Source organism: Eurytemora carolleeae, unplaced genomic scaffold (genome assembly GCF_000591075.1).
Source record: "Eurytemora carolleeae unplaced genomic scaffold, Eaff_2.0 scaffold369, whole genome shotgun sequence".
Lineage (NCBI taxonomy): Eukaryota > Metazoa > Arthropoda > Copepoda > Calanoida > Temoridae > Eurytemora > Eurytemora carolleeae.
The window spans coordinates 84,196-100,069 of NW_019396298.1; the positions used below are offsets into that span (position 1 = coordinate 84,196).

Sequence of the window (15,874 nt, forward strand, 5' to 3'; positions counted from 1 at the left end):
CGGTGCTCAGCCCAGAAGTAATCCTACCCGCAGCGCTTGACCCAGAAGTAATTTTGACCTAAGCTAACCTTTGATAAAGACTAATAACACATTAATTCTGTCACATGGCCGCAGCGATTGTCCCCCTATCCTAGCCCCAGCGTTCGACCCAGAAGTAATTCTAATCTAACCTAACCTTAAAGACTACAAACCCATTAATTCTATTATATTATATCATAAAAGTTTCATATTCAAAATTGTTCGCTAGGACAGACCCCATTTAATTTTCATGGGTCATAATAAATTTTTAGAAGATTTGCCCTTTTATTTTTATGCTAATACTTGAAGCGTTGATGGTTGATGCTTTATCTCTGGAACCGCATATTTTTTCTCATCCGGATCCAGGAATTGAGCTAAAATTTTGCGGAACCAACGGATCCCAAGCACTGCATTAAACTATGCTAGTCTTCTTAATCACTGCCACAAATTTGTATCCACCCCGGGCGAAGAAATTAAAGACCCAAGAAGAGGGGAAGAAAGTGGAAGAGGGAAGGAAGGGGAATCAAAGGAGAAGGAAGAAAGGGAAGGAAAACAAAAGAAAAGGGTATGGGTAGAGAAGGGGGAAGGTATGGATAAAAAATGTAGGGCAGGGAAATGTAGGGGCAGGTAGGGAAGGTGCATAAAATAAAATCTGTCGAGAGTAAACGATCAATCCAAGTTTTGCACTAGGGGTCTAATATATTACGCTACTAACATCCAAGTATCAAAGACATATGGGGTAAATATATTTTTTTAACACATTTTCAGTTTTCACCCCTTCAGTTTATTGCTTACTAGCCTGCCCTATGAAGCATAAATTTTGTCACATATGGGAATCCATCAATTTGAACATTTTAATCATATGCAACCAATTTAAACAGAACTTGTACCTTCAGATGGGCCTTCATTTTCTTCTGTGTCTCACTTTTAGATGTTATTGTGATCTTCCCTGTTACGCCAAATCCATCCTAAATAGATAATTAATTATTAATAATGAAGACAATTCAGAGCCTTTTCAATCTGATCTCATAAAATCTATATTTTGTGTGTGCAAAATTAACATTTATTATTGATGGATATTTGAAAATCAAATATAAAATCCTTCTTAGTCAATAGAAGTTTCATTTTATTGAACATTGAAACAATTTTAAACTGATATTTTTTTAAAGATTTAATCAAGACACAAATTTCAGTTTCATTTAACCAAAAGTTAAGATTATTTAAAAGATTTTTCGATATTACTCAAGTTGAATAAAAGTCAACCCCCTGAGACCCCGTAGATGAGCATGTTCAGGCAGGACTTTTGGTTCTTGATATTTTTCATTTTGTTTCATATTCAATGTTGTATGCAAAATTTCATCAAAATCTGTGACATGCCGATTGTGGATGATTTTACATGGTAAATGTCACAAGGTAAATTTAATATTAATTTAAAATCCTTAATATAAAATTTTTGCAAAAATTTTAATATCAAATATTATTGTATTGTCCAATTTCTGGTAAACAGAACAGACCAGCTTTCACCAACAGTATTGTTCATAGCTTCATCATGCAACCAAACTCCAAAGCCATAAAGCATACCTTAGGAAACATCCAGGTTAAGCAGGTTCGGCAATGCATCGATTTCTAAAAAAGGCATTAAGAACAAATATTTATATGAACTTTTATATCATCTGTGTACGAATTGAATGAATTTAAGGCGCGGCTTAAATACCCAAAAAATGGGTTTCAATTAAGCGCCTGCTTTAATCTTGGAAAATTCAACACAATTTTAAGTGAAAGCTAACATATTTGAGCTCCGGCTTAAATTTAAGCCATGCCTCAAATTCTTTAATTTCAGGCTCTGGCTATTACTTTCTTAAAATCTTGCAACAGCAACTGTAAAAAATAGATGTTACTATAATAAGTGTAGCTTTGTAGTTATTAAATAATGGCATGTGTATTAGGTATATACTAAGGGTGAAACATTCTCATTATTATTATTATTATTAAAGGACAACCCATCATTCAATGAAATAGGGGTCGGCGCTCCTAGCCGCCGAAACGTATCCATGAAACACAAATCAAGTAGTCGATACTTGTGTTTTTTGATTTTAAGCACCATTTAATTAAAGCATTTTTTAATAAAATTAAAATTGACCATCGCATATGGCTTCTTAATTTATCGATGTAGGTATAAAAAAATCCGTCTTGCAAATCCTAATTCAACGCAGCAAAAAACATATACAAATGTTTAAAAACATGCCATCTAGGAGCATTAAAGTTGAAAAAAATAAGGAAATCACAAAATCAGCTTTTTTCCATAAATGGATATTTTTCATTAATTTGTAAAACATTTATTTTTCATGTTGAATATGGCTTGAAAAGACGGATCTTGTAATGCCCAAACCATCATATTTTGAGGGAAAAAAAATACACTTACTAGCTTTTTTATCCAAAAAAGCTATTTGCAATGGTCAATTTCGATTTTTGAAACAAAAAGATGCCTTTTGTAAATGATTTTGAGAATTTAAATAAAATATGATTTTTTACTACTTCCACTCAAATTTATGAAAACACTTTGAGTATATATTTTTTAAATACTAGGCTAGTGCAGCATTTCATGCCCATATTGAAGTAACAATTTTAGCTATGGACTGTTGATTTTCAAGTCATTTCAATAAAATTGTTTGCTTAAGTTTCAGTATTGGTGAACTTAAAATAAGTACAAATGTAAATATTTTTTAAAAATGACTCTTTTAATTTCAACAAGCAGTTCTCCTTTATGCAATGGTTTGCGCCCCCAACCCCCGAAAAATATTTAAATCCATTGATCCGGATCTAAGAACTGAAAACAAAATTTGCTCTCAAAAACCAAAATCAAAACTTTTCAAAAAGAGATTATCAAAAATATCTTTGATTTTAGCTAACCTAACTTAATATTTCTATGCATTCCTTATTAGGATTTCCCCCCAAAAAATCTACACATATAATTATGATTTTAAAGATTTAATTTTTAAATACCCTTGCATTTAAAAGATACCAGAACTGACAAAACTTTAATGCAAGCCACCAAACATGATATTGCTCAACTTGGGTAGTCCTCCAAAACCTCTTAAATAATTACATGTTTCCCTGTCACTTACAACTTTTCATCAGATGACAGTGACAATGACAATTCTTAAACGGAAACTCAAATTACTTAAGGAATTCTGACATAACAACTTTTTATACCTTGTCTGTTGAAATTTGAAACTCCTCTAATAAAGCTTCCTCTATACTCTCTGTCTCAACAGTCTTGCTCTTCTCAGCCTCATCAGCCAACACTTTAACTTTTTAATAAAGAAGAAAGCACATTGATTTTCTTTAAATGTCAAGTTGTTAAAAAGTAAGTTAATTAGTCATCAATTACAACATTTCTAAAAGCTAACAAACTTGGATATAAAGCTTAGGAAAACAAATTGTGGATTACCAATAAAAATATCTTTAAAAAGTCATCCCTGTCGCAAATCTTCTACAAAGATCATCCATACATTCCTAATAATTTTTTTAATTTTTGGTAAAATTTAGAAAATGCCGGAAAAAATTTTTGTGAAATCCGCATACTTTTTTTTGTTTTTGTATTATACTGTACAAAATTAACTATCCCGTGGCCGAATTTAAAGAATTTGATCGGCGGTTTAAATTTAAGCCGCGGCTTAAATATGGTTGGTTCCACTTAAAATTGTATCAAATGTTTCACGATTTAAGCCGGCGTTAAATTTAAACCGGGTTTTGGCGGATTTAAACCGCAGCTCAAATTCTTTAAATTCCATCTCAGGTTTACATGTCTGAGTACTGATGTATATTATGTCTAACTGCCTAGATATATATGTCTAAGTATTGATGTAAGATATGTCTAACTGTCTAGGTATATATGTCTGAGTACTAATGTTTGATATGTCTAACTGTCCAGGTATATATGTCTGAGTATTGATGTATAATATGTCTAACTGTCTAGGTATATATGTCTGAGTATTGATGTATAATATGTCTAACTGTCTGGTATATATGTCTGAGTATTGATGTAAGATACGTCTTAACTGTCTAGGTATATATGTCTGAGTACGGATGTATGATATGTCTAACTGTCGAGATATATATGTCTTAGTATTGATGTATGCCATGTCTAACTGTCCATTTTTATATGTCTAAGTATGAATGAATGATATGTCTAACTCTGGTCTAAAAGCCTGAATAAGGATGTAAAATATGGAAATAATAAATTTGGGGATTTTTTCCCGAAAATCTTCATTTTTTGAATTTTTATTGGAGATTAAGGAATAGATATCAATAAGAGCTGTTTTTTATATGTTTTCTGTACCAAAAGTTAACCAATTTTGACATGAGCTAGTACTTATGTAGTAAAAATGTGAACAATTGCTTCACCTTTGTTAGAGTAACAGGAACAGCAGCATCATCACTTGGTAATTCCTTAACAATATATAAAATATTTTATATATTTAAAAAATATTTAATATGAACTTTGATAAAATATGTTAATCAAAAGCTAAAGTTCATGAACATTGTAACATTTAATCCCTTGATATCGTTACAATCCCAGACATAAATCCTAGGGAAATCAAGATCAATCGTTGCCCCCCCATCTTTGAGGGTTAATGCAAGACTTCACTTTCATTCCCAGTACCAGTTCATAATTCACCCAAACCTCTCTTCTTGTGTATAATATCTATCTCTCAAGGTCTTTAATAAGTGGGTGGNCCATTCTATAGTTCCAGCAATCCTCGGAGCCTCTAGTGTTTCTAACCATAGGAACACCTGGGATATTAGAGTGTGTAGGTAGTTGAACCAGCTGTATAGAGGTGGAACTACATTGCTCTGATCTGTTGTAACCTGAGATATCTGCCTCATCAATGGTTTATTGTATTCCTGAAGATATGATCATGTGAGATATAATCGTGTAAGTCCACATGTTGTAATCCTTCTTAGAGCTGTCCATGAAGTGCCCGTCCCCTAGCCTTTGGTTGAACAAACGGAGCTTAACTCATACGTCTGTTCGGTTCAAAGGTCTAGGGTGCACTGTTGAATCTTAATGAATCAGTTCAGGTTAACTACTCCGCATTCATTAAAAGAACAAAGAGATAAAGGTGTGAGGCTGGGGGAGGTTTTTAGCATGAGTCACCTATACTTTAAATATTACAACATTTTATGTTCAAAAAACAAGGTTAAAGAGTTGGGAATGAAGTGTAAATCTTTTCGAGCAGACTGAAACATTTAGGTTGAAGCTCATGGAAAAAAAATTGTATTTCACAGGCACATTTTGATGTGTTGCGCATGCTCATTTCTGCAAAGCAAGGGCTTGGTCTGCCTAGCAAATCTGGGAGGCTCGTGGCTTTGGGGGGTTCCCTTCCTTTTGTGTACAGTAAAGAAGGGCATCTATCAGTATTTATTATTTACACCTTGAATCAATCCAAATTCAGTATTCTTGAGGTCTATGAAGCCAAAATACAGTTGTCATCGTAGGTATATATATTAAGAATAGGAGTAGTTCTCAGTTAACAGCTTCTCTTTGATTACTTGTGAACTTGAAATTTGAAAAATTTGCAAACCATTAAAATGATATGATCATCAACCAATAATGACCCCCCCCCCTCCCCTTCAATGCACACTAACACTTTTTAGAGCTTATTTTTTTAATAGGTTAAATGTTTAGAGAAGATATATATATTAAGAAGATAAAAGTTAACAATTTCAGAATATAAAGCTTAACATAGGCTAGGAATTAGGAACAAGATTCTAAGGGTAATGTTGGAAAAATGATAAAGGATTTGAAAAAAAAATTGTTAGGTAAGGATAAGACAGTTTAAGATTAAATACTCAAGTGTAACTTTACCTTAGTTAAAGCAACAGGATCAACTGCCTTATCACAGGAGAATTCCTAACAAATATCATAAATATCAAAATATAATAGCGTATTATGCGTAGGAAGCAAGTGTAATCATCAAAATTAGTGTTATAATAATGAAAGAAAAACTGTGGAATAATTTTGATTATTTACCGAACGGCGCAAAAAGTTTAAAAAACAAATGAAGAAAGTAAAACAAAAAAGTAATCCAAAATAATATTTTTGAAACCCTAAAAAATTATCGTTGATAAAACAATTACATTTTTAGGATTTAAAAAAAAATACTAGTAGGGAATTTTTAAACCTTAACAGCAATTATATAATATACGTTTTTAGATATTGAGCTAACGGTACAAATTGTAATGGGAAAAGCTACCGGATGCATTTATTTTGGAAAATTGCTCATATGTAGACACCTTAATGTACACTGTACAGTGTACACTGTTCATGGTTTAAAAAGATCTAGATTCATAAATCTTTATATCAATATTTAAAATACTTGAAGTTTTCTTTCACAGTTTAAAGCAACTTTAATAAAGGTAATAAAATGTTAACAATATTTTGACAATAATGAGCCGACATGATGAAATTAATAATAGTGAGGAATTCGGACAGCAAATATGGACTAGCACCTTTACCTTTAACATCTTCCTAAGAGAACGAGCAGCAGGCTTTCCATAGCGGTTAAGAGGAGTTAGTGCTTGAAGTGTTGAATGGGATATTATTGAAGATGATGGTGAGATTGAGTTGTTGTTAAGTTGAGTTAATTCTCCTGGTTTAGGCAAAGGTTCTTTAGACTCTGAGATCTTAGGAGACAAGAACATAGGGGATAATCTAAAATAAAATTGTTACAGCATAAAATGGAAGACAACAAAGAGCGGTAGCAATTTAAGAGATGTGCATCGTTGTTCGAACCAAAAAAATAAGATTAAAAATGAATGATAATTTTAAGCACGAACGAAAAAAATTCAAATAAAGTCCTCACTGTGTCCTGGTTTTTCGTCACAGATTTCTCTGTTAGGTAAAAATAATTCCCATACTTCTACCTTTCAGTTCACAGCCACAAGACAAAATAAAAAGAGTCTAATGTGCACATTTCTATGAATTTAACTCTGAGATTTAGAATTTTTCAAAGGACAGTAAACATTGTGATAGGAGGCTGACATTTTGCACACCGACTCAAATTTTATAAGTCAACACAGATCAAAGAAAGTTTCCATACTTCAATAAAAATAGAAAATAATTCACAATGCACCAACCAATCTAATTCAATCAGACATGTTTTTGTATTTGTAGCAACCATAGAAATCATCCGATTACGGAACCACATATTTGACATTCATTAGCCTCGTATCAAATGTTTAAAGTTTATATACTCTTTCTGAAATTTCATAATCTTAATTTTCACAAACGCATCCTTAACAAAAATTGTGTCAATTTGCCACCTCTTCATTTAAATCCAAATCTTCTTTTAAATATGTTTTAACTGCTCTACTGTGTAGAGTCTACTAAAAAAATTTTGTTACTTTCTAACAATTATCTCTAAACTGATATTGTATTAATCTCTTACTTGAAACAATATCCAAAATGACGGGCTTCTGTCTTGTTGATTAAAATGATGTTTGAATATTCAGTCTGACTCTGAACCTGTAAAAAAGACTTAATTTTTATAATAGTACAAAATGAAACAAGAAATTAGTATCTGTATCATGCAACAATGATTGAATTGAAGATTTTGAATTAAATTAAGGGGGTATAGGCTGCTGTCGAGTTAAATTCAATATCATGAGATCAAATTTCAAGTACATAGTATCAGTGCTTAGGATCTGTATCCGGATCTGTTGGATCCGCGAGATTTTTGCTTCATGGATCCGGATCCGGAAAAATATGCGGATGCAATGATCCGGATCCAAGAGGCAAAATATCAAACAAAAAATGCAAAAAAAATTTTTTTTACTCTAATAACCATAATTTAAACTATTGAAAAAGAAAGATTATAAAAAATTCCTGATTTATTAATAGTTCATCAAGTTTTAGCAAAAAAAAGCAAATAAAATAAGATAAAAAATTTGAAATTTCTTCTTTGTTAACAAAAAATCAGTAGATTTTAAAGAAATAACCTGGATCCGGATCTGGATCCGCATCAAAATTAAATGAATCCTAGGCACTGCATGGTATATGCGGAGCCACGTATCCGGATCCAAGGGTTTATCAACCAAAAACTGCAAAAATAAATTTACTCTCAACACCAAGTCTGAACTATTAAAAAAAGAGATATTATAAAATTTTCATGATTTCTGAATGGTTCACCAAGTTTAGCATAAAAATAAGCCAAAAATAAGACAAAAAAAATCCAAATTTTGCTTTGTAAAAAGATTAATGAATTTTTGAGAAATATCCTTGATTTTGGTTCGGATCCTTATCTTCATTTTCAGTGCGGATCCAGGATCCGGATCCGCATCAAAATTAATTGGATCCTCAGCACTGCATGGTATAATATATATTTAATATGTCAAGCAAAACGAATACTATGAAATATCAAATATAAAAAAATGCATTTTTAATTTAACATTTAGTCCATATAATTCAATTTCTGATACCAGTGGGATCTGGGTTGATAATAAATTTACCGACAGGAAAATACACAATCTGTGTGATTACAATTTTTGAAATTTTGGTGTACATGTACTACACTTCAAAGTGTGTACTGCTTTTGGGATGTCAAAGGCTGTAAATATTAATAATCAATATAAAAGATTAATTTTTACATAAAGAATGCATAGTGAAGTATGGAATTTGTTCACCAACTTTACATACTTTTGACAATGGTTAATTTCTGCATTGGGTGTACTGTGCACTGTGCAGTGAACAATTGACAAAGTAAAGATTCAACAAATCTTTTCGTATTTTATGTATTTATTGTCTTAAGTAAACTTAGCAATAATTTTCACGGAATCAAAAAAAGTATATAAGGGAAAAAATGATCAAAAACGGTCATTATGACGACTTTGTTTCTGCATAGTTTTTGCATATATATTTGATATTTATTTGGTAGTGAAATCAATTAATCAGGCTAGTTTATCCTTTTTTCAAAGTAGTTNCTATATTTCCTTATTGAGATACTTTAATAAGTTATCTGCAATAAAAATGTGCAATTTTCAAAATTTTGTTAAACTCTGTGCTGGAACTGTTCCTCATTAAAATTAAATGAAACCTAAGTACTGCACACTGTACAGGTCTAAATAACGCAATTTTTACTGAAGATCAGAGTTACAACATTATCACATATCGTTGTTTAAAAGTTGACTAAAGTTTTGGCTAAATACCTTTGACGGTTTAAAAGTACTCATGTACGCCTCACCAGGATTAATGACGAGGAGATAGATCTTTATTCCTAGAAAAAATAATATTAATGATTTCCTCTTATTGTTAAACAAAAATAATCCATATTTTATTTTTAATGCTGTTGAAAATCATGAACATCCTTTCAATTTAATGTTAACAAAATAATACATCAAATTAATGCAGTCAATTTACCTACATGGCCTACGAGTTTTCAATTAAAATGAATGAAAAAATATCAAATCTATTGTATAACCCTTGTATAATTACCTAACAATTTCGCCACTAAGTCTATCTCCAACGTACTCCACCACACTCCATCTTGTATAATTTGTACAGTGTATTCATCCCAATCCTACTTATTTAAACAAAATCAGAGGCAGCTACTATAATTTTAGCTCCAAACGGAAGTTCAAACAATGTTGGACGGATGTGCAGGGGAGATTGTTACTCAATAATGTCACATAAACTAACCCATAATCAAAACTTTTCTTAACTAAAAAAAGTTTCTGGAAAAAAACCTGAAGTCAAATTTAAAGAATTTACGCCGTGGCTTTAATTTGAACCGCGGCTCAAATTAGGTTGGTTCCACTTATACTTTTAATAAATTATTTACTATTTAAAGAGGCGTTTAAAAAAAAAGGATTTTGTTTGATTAAGCCCAGGCTTAAATTCATTAAATTCGGACACTAATCATTGTTACATTTTCAATGTTGTCCTGAGCCCAGATTTTTTTGTAAAGCAACCTTAAATAAAATCAAGCTTTGTCAACACAGTTTCTTGTTTTGACTTCTTTTTGGTTTTTGAAAGCTTTCACTGCATTTACAGAAAGATCAACTATGACAAGGGTGTGAAAAGTCCCATTTAACAGAGTTATTGTTACAAACTCAAAGCTTTAACTTATTTCGTAATGCGTTATATTTAAATATAATCAATACACTACATATAATTGGCCAATTTTTAATGTTACTATATAATAATAGTTATTACAAGATTTTTTATCACCAAATTACTCGGTTTAAACTAATAGCTTTTAATGTTCAAGCTTTTAAAATCTTAACTCTGCTATAGTGAACATATTTTATAAAAACTAAATGCAAGGGTGTATATTTTCTCCAAGAATCCTTTTCCCATTATTTTTAACAACATTATTTATCCAAACAAATAATATGTTGGCGTGGATAATTTTTTGTTTGCCGATTTTATTTCCTGAATAGGTGAAAATCAATGAACTTTGGTCGTGAAAAAATATAAAAAACATGTTATATAAAATTTTGTAATTTTGATCTCATAAATCATCAACATTATAGTCACCTTTAAATGATTTTTTACTCCCCCATTTCCTACTCCACCGAATATCTCGTTTACATCCTTGACGTGGTCTGCTTTACTTACTGCACTTAATGTCTTAAAAAAAATACTATTATTGTAAGTAAATAGTAACTTTGACATTTGGTGTTTCTAAACTATCAATATTTTAACATTTAACAGGACCTTACAAGACAAAGTAGATTTGAGTGTACTATATATATTTAACTTAAATATTTAACAAATAAACTTAAAAAATCACTTAATATGTAATTGAATAAATGGAGGAAAACATTCAACACTATTCACTGTGTAGTTTCATGGGACACCCTGAACATTAGAGCGGCTCAAGTCAAAAACTAAGTATTTTATAAACATTTTATTTTAAAAAGTTCTAAATGTACAAACATGTTAAAATCGCAAAACCAGAGTTTAAGAACAATTCATTAAGCGGCCATTTTTAAGGTATTTTAAAAAAGGGACATTTTAGAACATGTATAACAAAAAGAAAAAAAAAGATATTTTTTTCATCTCTAAGGGTGTCTTTGTTAGGTGAAAGTGCGCATCAATAAAATCTATGATTTTGGCACTAAAAATGCTCAGAAAACTTGGATTTTTCAAATTATTGAGTATTAGTTTATTTAGTCTTATAGACAATTATCTGGGATTTCCAAAATGATATAAAACATTATTCTCAGTCAACAACTTTGGATTATATAAAAGTTTTAACTTGTAAAATCAATGGTTCAAAAATGGCCCAAAAATAACTGTTTTTCCGGCAGCACTGGAAAAAATTGTCAAAACCAAAAATATTTTGGATTTTTCTTAGTTTCATATATATGTATTCAAAAGAAAAAGTGCACCTCTGAACAATTTTGACAGGGCCATCCTACTGTACATGTCACATGTGATGTATTTGGTGTTGTTATAATCTGTTATATAATAAAACATCTTTCAGGATTAATAACACTCCCTGCATAATGTGTATGAATAAAAACATATCATGAAGCTAGACTGTTTTCAATTAAAATTTGTCTTTCTTGTGTAAGGGAATGTTCAGAATTCGAGCGCAAAGGGACGGTCCCTCTGTATAGACACTAATTCATAATTGATGTTTTTTTCAGTAACAGCAGCCCAATAACATTTGAATTTATTATATTTTAATCTCATTGTGTTCGTTAATTGAAAATGTCATTATTTTGTAATTTTTTTTGTTTTTTAACTTTCTATTTCTAAAATAACACTATTTTATGCATTCAAAATTGGTATTGCCTGTGCAAAAAGCGGAATTGAACGCGGCATGACAAATGAAAAGTTGTGCACATACGGGAACAAAATCTACAAAATCTACGAACCAAAATACGAGAAATGATTAATTGATTGTAGTAGAGACGTCGTCTTTGAATACACATTTTACATGATTTATTACAAAAACGTAAATTTCTTTCGAATTCAAATATCAAAAATTTTCATATTTTAGTACATAATAACGAACACATAATGACATCAAAATATAAAAAATTTAAATGTTATTGGGCTGCTGTTACTGAAAAAAGATCAATTAGTGTCTATACAGAGGGACCGTCCCTTTGCGCTCGAATTCTGAACAAAAAATCGGCTTTTTCTTTGGCCCCAGTTGTCTTTGAAAAGTAAGACTATTACCAATCAAAAGCGAATAGGCTGTTTAGTTTTCCCTGAAATTACCCAAATAAGTGAACGGTCCCTTTAAACAAAAACAAAAAATGTATTGGAATTAAAGTATACCTGATCAAGTTTATTTATTAATTTTTCTTTAAACTTCTGTACTACATCTTTGGAACAACTCTTGCCTTAAAATGAATAGTATTATAATCTTTTGAGGAAAAAAATGTAATAATGGAATTTCTTACGAGATGAAATAATCTTGATGAGTCAAAGAATGTTTCAAGATTATATCATCGATTTGAATAATTCCATTATTAATTTTTTTGCCTCATAAGATTAATATTATATTAAGAAAAAGCATTGATAAACGCTAGGAAGTGAACAACATTAAAATTGTTCCTCCTGAATCGTGTAATAATGGGAAATCTTCCACGATATGTTCACTACTAAGGAACTGACTCTTTCGTCTATAAAATCTGCCACAAATTTAGAGAAACTTCAAAATTCATTTGACATATGCGTGCAAAATACATAACCTTGAAAGCGAGTTGTTAATCATATGGAAACACAGCGCAATATTAAGTAAATATATAGGACAAGAAAAGAATAATATAAGAACTATGATTTCATGCATTTAGTACATTTCATTATTTGTACAGGATAAGAAGGGTCCAATCAGTTATTTGACCCAGACATGACACTGAGTGTCAGGTTTTGGCCAAATGTGCAAAGTTATCTTTTTAACTGTTCATATTTATCAACTTAAATTAAATAACTTTAAACCAAGGGTTTTTTGGGCCTTGCTCACTATTCAGGCCTAAAATTCTGCTTTTGACTATTACAAAACTATAATTAATGACATCTAACAAATTTTGTTTTAAAATATGTGGTATTTTTATGCAAATGAGATGCATAGCAAATTCAAAATTTTAGATTTATTTTAGCAGGAGAGCATCCTATCTTATAACTGATTAAAACAAATGTAAAAGTTAATAACCATGTCGTTATTTTCCCACCCACTAATTTATTTGATAACTAGAGTTTTTTTGTTAATTTTTTGAAGTTAAAACCAATACAACATTGTCAACCATTAACATTAAGACCCCCCCCCTCCATGTAATGTCGTCTTCAACCTAAAAGCTCCTCTCGGAGACGAGAAACAAAACCAAACAATTTCAGCCCGCTTCTCTTTGTTCTCCGACAACGGAATATAAACACTTTTATTAATTGTGAACCACTTCAAAGTTAAGCAAAGAATATTTCCATATAAAGTATTTTTCCTTAACATTTAATTGTCACTCTTTTAGTTTTAATGTATAAAAAAGCGTCTTAGGACTCCCCGACAGTTTAACCCACAAATACTCAAATAGATCGTAAGAATCTTTTCATTATAAATTCGTAAACCATTGTAATAATTATTTATCATTATTCATTTCATTTTTTTAGGAAATAAAGAGTTTTCTGCATTATCGGTTTTTATTTGAGGGTTATTCCGTTGCCTATCTGTTCATCGTCAGAATCTTGTTCCTTTCCGACAACAAACATATACAAGTGTACAGAGCGTACACACTATTCTGATAAATTCCAAACGCCATGTCTTCTACTTTTCTACCGTCTTTGGTTGGAAGTAGTTTCTTATTGATATTTGCTCTCAGCACAGGAAGAGTTACTAAAATGTTTATTATAATATTTGCGCCAAAACCTGACACTCAGTTTCAAATTTGGAACATAATCATGGTTTATAAATTGGAACTTTCTTCACCTGTTATGAATTTACATATCTTAATTTACCGATAATGGCAGCAAGAAGGCTAGAAGGCACACAATTTCCATCTTCCTTTACATGACCTAAATTATAGATATGTTCTACTAAAAATGACTATTATCATTGTGCATCTCAAGCAGGGAATAGGAATAAATGGAATGGAAATGTCGCTGGTCTTGTATGAGAAAGGCAATCGCACTGCTTTGCAGACAAGTTCGGTATCACACACGCACACTCTTTTGGTACAGACACACAACATGACTACAGTCAAGGAAATTTTTTTAGTGTACTTATAAGCAAGTAAAACTTAAGGTTTTAAAAACTCAAAATCTAGAAAACAGCGATTTAAGTCACATTGCGTTCACCCTTAACCATGATCACAATCCAAATATATATAAAATACATATATATTACACTTATTTTTTAATTAACAATTAACAATATACAAATTTACACTCCTAGACTGTATAAAGCACAAATGCCGAGATTCTTATGTACTGAATATACCTACAGTACACCCCCTTCGGTTACTTACACACACTCTTTTATAGTACAGACACACACACATGACGTTTCCGGCCCCTGATCTCAACATTTTGAATGTGTCGGATAAAGGTTTAAAATCGTTTAGAAAAAGATTTTTCAAATTTTCAGCTTAGTTGTATTATTTTCGACAAATCTGTGTGGATTACAATTGCTTTACAAAAGGCGAATTTACAACAAAACTGAAAAATACTCTGCCCATGCAAAATCAGACTTATAAACGAAAACTTTTTAAAAACTTGTGCCAACTTCATTTAAGTATATAACCTTAAAGTTCTAATAACCTGCAGTAAATCCTTGAGAATGCAATTTCTGTCGTATCTTAAAGTCCTGCTTCCAACTGCAAACAATACATTCAGGGCACAACAGTGACATAAGGAAGGAATTAAAAACCACTAAAGTTTATAATCATCAATTTTTTTGTGGCATGCACTTTAAAGAATTTGGTATCGCCTGTCCGTCTAATCCAACAAAATTGTATTTCAAATCAAATCAAATCAAATCAAATCAAATCAAATCAAATCAAATCAAATCAAATCAAATCAAATCAAATCAAATCAAATTAAATCAAATCATGGGTTTTAGGGAAAGCTTTAGGCTCCATTCATCAGCCCAGAGTTAATAGCCACTAGATGGTTTAAAACAAGTGTTTAGGATCTAGATCCGGATCGGTTGAATCCACAAAATTTTGGAATCCTGGATCCAGATCCGCAAAATATGGGGATCCACGGATCCGGATCCAAGTGGCAAAATATCAACCCAAAACTGCAAAAAAAATATTTACTCTCAAAACCACAAACCGAACTATTAAATAAGATTATAAAAAATTTCCTGATTTAGTAATGGTTGATCAAGGTTTAACATAAAAATAAGCGATAAAATATGACCAAAATTTGAAAATTTTGCTTTGTTATAAAAAAATTCTGTAAATTTTGAAGAAATAACCTGGATCTGGATCCAGATCCTGATTTGGCTCTGGATCCAATTTTTTGGATCCTAAGCACTGTTTGAAACTGTTATAAACAATGCTTAATGTTAGAGATCACAAGTTAAAGTAATTAGCTGTAAATCACTCAATAAATTTTAAGTCACAGACTTAGAGAATAAGAGAAAAAATTTAACTTTTACCTGTCTCTTACAGTTGTTGCTGTGATTGCTGGGTTTTCCATTCTCAAGTATTCGAAAATCCTTTTCTGCTCCACTGCCATCTGAATATGTTAATTTTACTCATTAAGCTTGAGCTTTACAATAGTGTTAAAATGTGTGCAATGCTAATATCAATATAAATATGAAGAATTTGTGCCTTCCATTTTCCTTCAAATTTAAATTTCCTTTAAATTTTCCTTTCCTTCTACTGTACTTTCGTTTCC

At 31.0% G+C, this 15,874-nt stretch overlaps 2 protein-coding genes across 2 annotated transcripts in view; both read right to left on the reverse strand.

Annotated features, from left to right (window-relative positions):
- The window catches only part of LOC111700449 (uncharacterized), a 47,995-nt gene that overhangs the window by 20,521 nt on the left and 11,600 nt on the right, over positions 1-15,874 (reverse strand). The window lies entirely within an intron of this gene.
- The window catches only part of LOC111700448 (uncharacterized), a 32,847-nt gene that overhangs the window by 15,556 nt on the left and 1,417 nt on the right, over positions 1-15,874 (reverse strand). Inside the window, exons 3-17 of the mRNA XM_023471352.1 lie at positions 15,633-15,712; positions 14,789-14,844; positions 13,988-14,044; positions 12,317-12,381; positions 10,559-10,651; positions 9,515-9,599; positions 9,229-9,296; positions 7,473-7,549; positions 6,541-6,736; positions 5,891-5,935; positions 4,426-4,470; positions 3,498-3,534; positions 3,232-3,323; positions 1,600-1,644; positions 909-986 (exon numbers count right to left, since the gene is read on the reverse strand). Of these exons, the coding sequence (XP_023327120.1) occupies positions 909-986; positions 1,600-1,644; positions 3,232-3,323; positions 3,498-3,534; positions 4,426-4,470; positions 5,891-5,935; positions 6,541-6,736; positions 7,473-7,549; positions 9,229-9,296; positions 9,515-9,599; positions 10,559-10,651; positions 12,317-12,381; positions 13,988-14,044; positions 14,789-14,844; positions 15,633-15,712 (1,119 nt within the window). The remainder of the gene's footprint in view (positions 1-908; positions 987-1,599; positions 1,645-3,231; positions 3,324-3,497; positions 3,535-4,425; positions 4,471-5,890; positions 5,936-6,540; positions 6,737-7,472; positions 7,550-9,228; positions 9,297-9,514; positions 9,600-10,558; positions 10,652-12,316; positions 12,382-13,987; positions 14,045-14,788; positions 14,845-15,632; positions 15,713-15,874) is intronic.